General features: G+C 41.0%; 1 protein-coding gene across 1 annotated transcript; it reads left to right on the forward strand.

Annotated features, from left to right (window-relative positions):
• The first annotated feature begins 6995 nt into the window (after window positions 1-6995).
• Window positions 6996-7491, forward strand: LOC101955417 (small ribosomal subunit protein eS24). The gene has a single exon (XM_040274674.2). The coding sequence runs from the start codon at window positions 7014-7016 to the stop codon at window positions 7413-7415; it is 402 nt and encodes a 133-aa protein (XP_040130608.2). The 5' UTR covers window positions 6996-7013; the 3' UTR covers window positions 7416-7491.
• The last annotated feature ends 2477 nt before the right edge of the window (window positions 7492-9968 follow it).

The raw sequence follows: 9968 nt of genomic DNA on the forward strand, positions 1-9968 counted from the left end.
ACACATGAGAGCAACTGAGGATGAAATATTATGTTAGTCACCTTTGCATTACTGTGCTAAACTGCCAGAGATAATCAACTTACAAGGAGGAAAGGTTTATCTTGGCTTTGGTTTCAGAGGTTTCAGTCCATATTTGCTTGACTCTGTTGTTTTTAGGCCTGTGGTAAAACAGCACATCATAGTGGGAGCATCCAATGAAAGCAAAAGAGAGAGAGGAAGGGATGAGTTGCCAATTCCCTTTGAGAGTATGGCCCCAGTAACCTGAAGACCTCCCACTAGACTCCCATCTCTTAAAGATTCTACCATCTCCCAATAATGCCACTGGCTGGCCACCAAGTCAAACATATGGGCCTTTGGGAGACACATTCAAACCACGGCAAGAATCAAGTCTGCAACTTGCTCTTAGATGATTCCAGAAAGCATATATACATAAATTACACAATATATATGTAATGCTCATTAGGAAGAGAAAGCAAATGTAGCAAAATTTTAACAGTTGGATAATTGAATTCAGGATGTAAGGCAGCTCTTTATGTTATTCTTGACACTTTTTTTAAGTCTGAATAAGTAGTAGTCTGCCTCAGCCCTGAGACTGCCAGCCACCATCTGCACTAACAAGCCTGTGGATTCAGATGATTGAGAGATCACAAGGATACTTCATAGCTCAGCATGGTGTGTTTAGAGTGGATGGCCAAGGCATCTAATTATAAAACTTAAAGCCAGCTAATTATTAAGGATGAGTTTCCACACCCTTTGTTGTTCCTGTGCAACAGGGTGCTGGAACTTTGGGTTTGAGTAGGACTATGGTGGTAAAAATGATTCAGGGGCAGAGGGCCTGAGAAAGAAAGGATCCTCCCTTCTGGAAAATCATGCCACCTCACATTGCCACCACACCACACCCTATCCTGCACCTTCCTTCGCCTGACACTACTATTATACTAGTGTCATCCTTCTCTTGATACTACTATTTCCCAGCCCCGCCCTGTTATTTCTCTTGAGTTTTCTCCATAACATCCCTCCCCTTATGCACACACACCCACTCAAGGATTTGACTGTGATTCTGGTGTTGACCTATTTCATGATTATTGGGGAGGGCATAAAGATGGACTTCCCCATCATGAATAACTGAGCCATTAGTGAAGCCCAGAACGTGGCCTGGAAAGGACTCTGCTGTACCATGACTTTCATTTTCATAGGGAAGGAAGCTGAGGCCCTAAAAAGGGAAGCCATCATCACTTAGAGGACCTCTTCTTTGGAGTTATGGTTCCCCAGACATACAAGGAAACGGAGAAAAGTGAGCTTTAGTTTAGCCAGCTACTTGTCAGAGTGAAATCCAGTCTTTGCCGGAGTCTGTGTGCAGATCATCGCCTAATCAGAGGAGACATGTTTCTCTAAATGTGTGGGAGGATAAGTGGACAATTGTCTCCCTTGCCCTTAGCCATGTGACGCTGCAACATATATCTCTAGAAAACAGAGCACCCTCCTCAGCTTGGTTGCCTTTGGGCCTGGTCCTGGGACTCAGTCCAGAAAATGGATGTTAATGGACATGACAAGTACAGAGACATGTGGACATGTGGAAATTGACTGTTCCTCCTGCTTAGCTCAGAGCTCCATGAGAGAAAACTGACCCAGTTGGCCACTGCCTTTCAACCAGGACTGCAGCCTAAAGACACAGCCAAAGCCAGAGCAGACCCTCTGAACTCCAGTCCATCTAGGGACCTATGTGCATGAGAGGGAAGAGTTTTTGCTATGCAACAAAAAAACTGATAAATACATGACTTAGCCTATTTTCCACACTGCATCATCTCCAATCTTTTTCCAAATGAGTATTTCACTACCCTCTTATAACATGCATCCCTTAATTAATATGGTTATTATAAAGACAAAAAGCCTGGAACTTTAAATGTTTCATTTGGGCAAGTATGCAGGACAGCATTTAGGAGTTCCTGTGGCTAGGAAGTGCACCTGGGATCTTCTGCAGGGAGGAGTGGATTCCAGTGTTTGCCCAGGTGGTATCTGCAGAGGCTGCTTCATGATGGTTTGCTTTTCTGTCTGTGCCTAGATGTTTGGGGTACTTTTGTGTATCTCTGTTGCATCTCACAATGTGTAAAGATTTTTAAATGTGTTTTGCATTTACTGGATGAATGTCCTGTGCCACATAAAGATGGACATAACCCTCTCTTTACTGTGGAGGGAAATTGCAAGTTTCAGGGTGGAAGAGGCCATAATATTCAGTGTGCCTCCATATCTAAAGGCATGGTCCACATGTTCCACAACCAAAGGTAATTTAGGTGTGGTAGATGTTGCTTTTCAGAGCCATGAGTGAACTCAGAGAACAGAAGTGTGGAGGGGGAAGGTGAGACCCATGGAAAACCAGAGGAAGATAATGCCAAGGCAAGTATCCAAAGGATAAGATGGGCATGTTAAGGAAGTTGGAACAGGCTAGAGGCTACCATTAAAGCCTTTGGGAGAAGGAATCCCTGGTTGTAGGAGGAAGGATGGACAGTTGCTGTCTCCATGTGTGGATTCAATGGTCTTCCAAAATAAACTGTGGTGGTCAGAAAACAGGGGGTGTGAGAAAGCACAGTGATGAGAAACAGTCTTATCCTGTAGGAACCAAAGGTCTTGTCTGATCTATGCCATGCACATTTGTGAAGGAGGACCACTTCATGCTTTGCCAATGGTTATATAAATGTAAAATTTGACATTTTGTTCAGATAAATAAAGTAGTTTTCTGCAATCTGGAAAAAAAAAAAAAGACTTCCCAGGTATATGTAAGCAGTCCCTATAGTTCATGCAAAGCATAACATGTTTTTCCTCCACTGCCCAGAGAAGGCCCGCAAACATCACATCCTCAACACTTCAATGAAGGAAACAAAGAAGAGCACAATTTTTACTCCCAATTCATGCCCTACTCCTAAAACAAAATGCTTTTTTTTAAAAAAAAAAAAAAAGGAGAAATTAACATACTATGATTTGCATGATACTTGCTCCCACAAACCGACGAAAAATCATGTATGAAAAATTTGATCCCTAGTGTGGCAATGCTGACAGGTGGTAGAGCATATAATTAGGTCATGGAGGCTCCACCTTCAGAAGAGATTAATGCAGGTCGAGACTGTGTGAGGATCTACAGGGGTGGATTAGTTCCCAGGAGAGCCGTTGTTACAAAGTGAGGCCATCTCACATGCTTCCTATTTGCTTCTCTGCTTTGTTGTAGCCAAGAGGGCCCTGTCCAGGACAGTGGTGCTGTGCTGTGAGGAACTTTGAGCCAAATATATTTATATATTTTGAGTAATATTTATATATTATTTATATTTTACTCAAAATTAGACATTCTGTTATAGCAACACAAAGTGAACTAAGAGAATGCAAAAGGCATTCCTATAGATAAATAAAATGCAGAAAAATTAAACAAATTAGAATTTATTTTTCTTTTTTACAACCTGATATACAAGAGAAACAATAGAGGCAGGACTTGATGAGGTTCCCAGGTTGGCTTAATTCATTTCTGTTTGATTATCTTTTTGGCTACTTTAAGTTTTTCTAAGCCAAGACAAAGAGCCAAGGTCTTCAGACTCTTGGTCTGTACTACCTGTGTCATCACAGTAAACACAAACATCAGATAAACAATAACAACAACAACAAAAAGCATGTCCCTAAAATGCCCCTCTCTGTTCCCAAGAACGTGGATAAGTTAAGGGAACAATGATGATAGTAAGTCTGTGCCCGATGTCCAGAGAAATATTATCTCAAAGGACACTTTCTTTCTCTCGGGGCAAGTTAGTGTTATCCATAGAAAAGGTGCTTTCTTACAAACATGCCACGCTGATCATAGAATAGGACAGAGCAAGTTAAGCTAATGATGTCACAGCCTCTGCAGCCTAACTTACAAAACTTCCCTCCCTTTGGTAATGGTGCAGAATTGAGGGCACTGTAGAGAGAGTGGGCATCACTCATCTGACTGGCTACTACTGGATACGGCACCCTGAGGAACGGAAACACTATTTTTTCTAAAGTAACATTGGGAGGGATGGAGGTATTACTTGGCAAGGAAACTGTGAAAGACAGAAGGGCTATCTGTCTAACCACTCAGCCTTCCCTGTAGCATTTTTTTTCTTTCTTTATTTTTATGTGATGCTAAGGATTGAACCCAATGGCCTCACCAATGCTAGGCAAGGGCTCTATCACTGAGCTACAACTAAAGCCTTCCCTACAGCATTTTTAATAAACCTTCTATCTCATGCTACCTCCAGACACTTTCTTTGACCTCTTGGCATTGTATCTCACTGTGCTAGCACCACTTGGCTCTGAATGTGAAACTTCCTTCACTCTTTGGTACCATGATTACAGATAACTAATCTTCTCTGTCCAGATATTAAGAAAAACCAAATTCTCCTACAAGAGCAGTCTTTAAAAACTGTATTTTCTGCAAACAGAACGTTCCAAATTCATGACTCCTTCACTGGATTCACACAGGATGGGGCAGGTTGATGTATTAATGACCCCTCCACCCACCCAATGCATCAAATCTCCAGCGTCCACACTCTGTGAGGCCCTCCTACTCTGATTCTGGACTTGTCCATGTGACCCTCTTGGGCCAATGAAACATCAGAAAAAAAATGACTCATGCTTGCAATGGCTGAAGCCAGGCTTACTTGTTGAAGCATGTTTCTTGGAATATTTTGTAGCCTCCTTGAGGAAAAAAGACTACATGGAAAGAGCCACCCAACCATCCCATCTGAGCCTAATCTCTGGTCTTCACTTCACCTGCAGTTACATGAATAAACTCAAAAAAAGACCATAAGAATCACCCAGACAACTACAAAACTGTGAGAAACAACATACCTTGTTATTTTAAGCCACTAAGCCATGTGGTCTTTTGTTATGCAGCAATAGATAACTTATACAAAGAGAATTTTCCTAACATTTCTCACAGCAAAGACACAAGATTTAGAATTCCTCAATCCATAGACTGTGGATTCTGTGCCACATAATTTTTACCACACTTAAACCTCCACTCTTTTTTTCTTGTGAACTTTAAGTAAAGCTGAATCTCCAAGAAGCATCCCAAGTGGCTCATGGGCCTAAATTCAGAAGGAAGCCTAATAGCCATTTGTTAACTGTGGGATCACACACAAACACTATGTTCCTGGAAGAACCACAAACTGAACTTTGCAGTGCTTGCTGGGGCATGTTCCTGTTTCAACTACCAAGATAAATAGGCCCTAGAAAATATGTTTTTGCACCCTGGGCCTGACCAATGAACTGTGAGCTGCAACCAACCAATCAGGACTAAATCTCCCCATCCCCACAACAGTTGCATCCTTTACTTACATAAACAGAATAGAAACCTGAGCAGGAACTTTCTTCAAAGAAGCCAGAGTAGTTCCTTTTGTAACAAAGGTTCTGTCTTCCAGATTGCAAACAGTTTTCTCTTTTTTCCTTTCTCTTTTCTTTCTGCCTTTTCTTTTTCTAAAAACTCTCCTCATTTTTCCTCTTGAATTCTTTCCTAGGGAATTTTCATTGCCATTCCTTATCCATTATTTCCTCACTCTCCCCAGACATACAAGGACATGGGGAAAAGTGAGCTTTAGTTTAGCCAGCTACAGAAACATCTCTTTCTCACCAGCTTTCATCATCTTTTGAAAAGAACTAATATTATCAGACTCATCAAGCTTCCCCCTGCCTTCCAAACGACCTAAGAGTTCCAGGTTTATGTGCATGGAGAATTGCAATGAAACTTCCAGGTGCAGAATGGTCCTCACTTTCACTGCAAAATCCAGACAGGACAGAACCCAACTGCCTGTAGGATGCATCAGGGAGACAAAAGGAGCATGGACTGTCGTGGCAGCTTGATGTTTATGTGACATGTCAAGTACTAATTAGTTTTTACTTAATAGTAAGTGGAAATGATTGAAGTCCTTAAGCCAAGAATCACATTCTGAATTGCAGCAGTGAGTTGCACAGCACAGGAGAAGAAATGGGCCATGTTGGGAGTCGCCCTGGCTCCAAAGACTAACTTCCCCACCCCCAAGAAGAGCCGTCCAATGGTGAGCCCTGCTGGCTCACATGATCCTTACCCACCAATCAGACTAGCCCTGCTGGCTCACCTGATCCTTACCCACCAATCAGACTAGCTCTGCTGGCTCACCTGATCCTTACCCACCAATCAAAAAGCACCCCATGCCAACTGTCAAACCACCCCTAGCTCTATAAATATGCAGAGCTATTCCTCAATAAACGGGCATTTTCTCCTACAGCAAGCCTTGATTGTTCTTTCAGGCCAAACACAGTCAGTCATTCACCACATGATGACATTTCAGTCAACTTCCAACCACATACAGGATAGTGTTCCCATATGTTCAACAAAAGAGCTTAAAAATTCCTATCACCTAGTGATATAATAGCCATAATAATTTCATAGCACAACTCCTTCCTTAGGTCTTTGTGCTGATGCTGGTGTGAACACACCTTCAGCACTGCCCACCATGTAAAGATATATACAGCACATGCAATCATGTAGAGTATACAATAATTGATAATAATAATAAATGGTTACTTTACTAGTTTATGTATTTACCATGCCATACTTTTATCAATTTGTTAGAGTGCACTCCTTCTACTTATAAAATACAAAATTTATTATGAAACTATATGCCATGTTATGCCATCAGCAGCCCCATACATCTTGTAATTACTGCATCTCTTGATTGCCTAATCACATGTTGTTTTGTTCATTACGGCTCTAGGAACAATAGGCTATAACATGTATACCCCATATACATAGATGGTAGTAGACTATAATATCTAGGTTTGTGTAAGTACACTCTGATGTTCACACAACAAAATTGGCCGTTCCCACTTTCTCAAGTGTCACCATCATTAAGTGATACCTGACTGTACTTTAAAGACAGGCTAGCCATGAGAAATCTACAGGGAGCCTTCTTATAGCTACAGCAGTATAGTTGACACATTTAAAAGATAGTTGAGTCTGAACGTCTACCACCACCATGAATGACACAGTAACTATCCGGACCAGGAAGTTCATGACCAACCGACTGCTTCAGCGGAAACAAATAGTCATTGACGTTCTTCACCCTGGGAAAGCAACAGTACCTAAGACAGATATTCGAGAAAAATTAGCCAAAATGTACAAGACCACACCAGATGTCATCTTTGTGTTTGGATTTAGAACCCATTTTGGAGGTGGCAAGACTACTGGCTTTGGCATGATTTATGATTCCTTGGATTATGCAAAGAAAAATGAACCCAAACATAGACTGGCAAGACATGGCCTGTATGAAAAGAAGAAGACCTCAAGAAAACAGCAAAAGGAACGCAAGAACAGAATGAAGAAAGTCAGGGGGACTGCGAAGGCCAATGTTGGTGCTGGCAAAAAGCCAAAGGAGTAAAGATTCTGCAATGACTTTATCTGCGGTGATTATGCGACTTTTTCGTGAGGATTAATAAACTATAAAACCTTAAAAATAAATAAATAAATAAATAAATAAAATATAGTTGAGAGAATTGTACAAGACTTCAATTTTTACTGACTAAGGAAAGATGAGGAAACATATAGATGATAGATAGATAGATAGATAGATAGATAGATAATAGATATACCAGGTACTATTCTAAGCACTTCACAAATATTATCTTAATTAACTTCCCTGACAACACTGTGAAGCAGTGTGGTACACTACTGCAGCATATTACACTGTTATTCAAAAATATTTACTCCCCACCCACTTTAACCTCCCTGGTACAGCATACTTCTCCAACACTTCACTTTGGGCTAGGCCATGTGCAGATGCTGTAGTCAATCTATGAGAAGCTCATAGATTTCTCTAGGCTTACCTATCTTTAAAGTACAGATATGCATCACTTAACGATGGAGAAACCTTCAGAGAAATGTGGCATTAGGCAGTTTTGTTATGCAAATATCAGAGTGTATTTACATAAACCTAGATACTACAGTGTACTACACATCTAAGTTAGATGGGATATATATGGTATAGCCTATCATTCATAGTGCATTAATGAACAAAACAATACAAGATTAAATCAAGCACAATATTAGTAGATTGATATAACCAAGGCTTAAAAAGCAATTGTGGGCTGGTGATGTAGCTCAATGGTAGAGGACATTCTTTGCATGCAAAGGTTCTTGCCTCAATCCCCAGTATTACCAACCCCCCCACACACAAAAAAAAAGTATTTGTAGCATTTGCTTTGCCCTTCTGTGCATCTGCCTTTTGTCTAAGAGAATTTGGAAAATCAAGGCCACTTGGTTGCAGGAGAAAGACAAAAGATATGAGGAGGCAAGCCAATGCTGACAAATCCATTTTAGATCTGCATACTTTGACCTTAACTGTGGCCACATGCACAATAAATAAGAATTTCCATATGCCAATGAGATCATGTACTTGCATATTACATTGTAGTAACAACTCATTGATAAAAGATTTAAAAACCATTATAATGGTTTTTAAAATGAAGAAACAGGCATTGAAAGATTGAATAGCTTGTCTGTTGGTAACACCTGAATCTCTGATCAGACCACAGAGAACGATAATGTCATTGACTAAGATAGGGGTGCAGGCCTGTGGACTATAATCATGATCAGAACATTGGACATACTCAATTGGTAAGAATGTCCAGTGATGACTTTTGTGGACATAGGATGTAGAGCTTCCATGTATGAAGCCCTGAGCATGTTGAGGTGGCCCAAAGAGGAGACAGCATTGACAAAGAGAAGTTCAGTACATACAGCCTGTGGACATCTTGATCCTGGGAGCATTAGTCTGGAATCCAGGGTCACACTGTAGGGATCAGAACGAAGGTCAATGTTGCAAAATATTTTCCCTGAAGCCTAATAAAATTGATTTTTAATTTTTCTCCATTACTAAAAATACTCACCCATGTTGGGAAAAAATCAACAGTCCTTCCAGTGCATCTTCCATTTTATCTTTTCTAAAATAACCAGAGTGACAATATGTTTTCTTCATTTATTCTTGATATAAGTTTTCTTAATATAATGGAATAAAGGACATACATCTGTTTAAACATAGCACTTCCTTCCTTTTACTTGCAGTTGAACCTGGTGATTGAAGGATATATCCATCTGCTTATTTTCACAGAGGTCCATTTGCACCTTGCCACCCTTCCATGAGTGTGAGGGACTGGGCACGTCACATCCAAACCTCACCTGATTTAGAGTGGGTCTTAGATCACCATCACTAGAAGGGAACCAGAGGCAAGACTCTTGGGAAAATGACTTCCTGGGAGAAATTTACATGATGGTGAGGGAAGCAGAAAAGAGTAGGGAATATAGCAGAGCAAATGTGGGGTACAGGTGAGGTCAGGCCTCAGGTGATCTGGTGAGGTCTGGATCCTGAATAACACCTTGAAGTTGTCCCATAACCAAGAAAGTCAGTGACTAGCCAAGGACTGCCCCAGGGAGGCAAAGACTAATCTCCCAGTTTCATATGAAAGCAGTTCCCTCAACCAACCAAGGATCATGTATCTGGAGAGTGCAGGTGTGAGCTGGGGACAGGTACATCAGCCTGGTAAGAGGGTCCAGGTAGTACAGCAGCAGCTGCTCCTAAGGAATATCCTTTGATTGACAAAGGAAGGATAACTGACTTTAAATATGAAGCCAAAACACAGGGAATCTGTACATTCCTGAACCTCATCACACAGTCCCTGAGAAGGCCTGGGAGAAATCAATATGATTATAACGATGAGCAGCACTGTAAAGAAAATGAGGGGCTGGGGTTGTAACTCAATGACAAAGCATGTGCTTAGCATGCACAGGGTCCTGGGTCTCATTCCTAGCACCCTCCCTGAACCCTTTTCACAAAACAAGAAAAGAAAATGAAAACAGTGGCCTCTAACATCAAACTAAATACAAGTAGTAACTTGTACTTAGTTTCACTAGTATGCCTTACTGAAAATGCCCCATG

This window comes from Ictidomys tridecemlineatus, chromosome 5 (assembly GCF_052094955.1).
Source record: "Ictidomys tridecemlineatus isolate mIctTri1 chromosome 5, mIctTri1.hap1, whole genome shotgun sequence".
In the NCBI taxonomy this organism is placed as follows: domain Eukaryota; kingdom Metazoa; phylum Chordata; class Mammalia; order Rodentia; family Sciuridae; genus Ictidomys; species Ictidomys tridecemlineatus.

Bases quoted from the DNA above. Each gene is read 5' to 3' on its own strand.
- LOC101955417 (XM_040274674.2), top strand. From the start codon at position 7,014: ATGAATGACACAGTAACTATCCGGACCAGGAAGTTCATGACCAACCGA.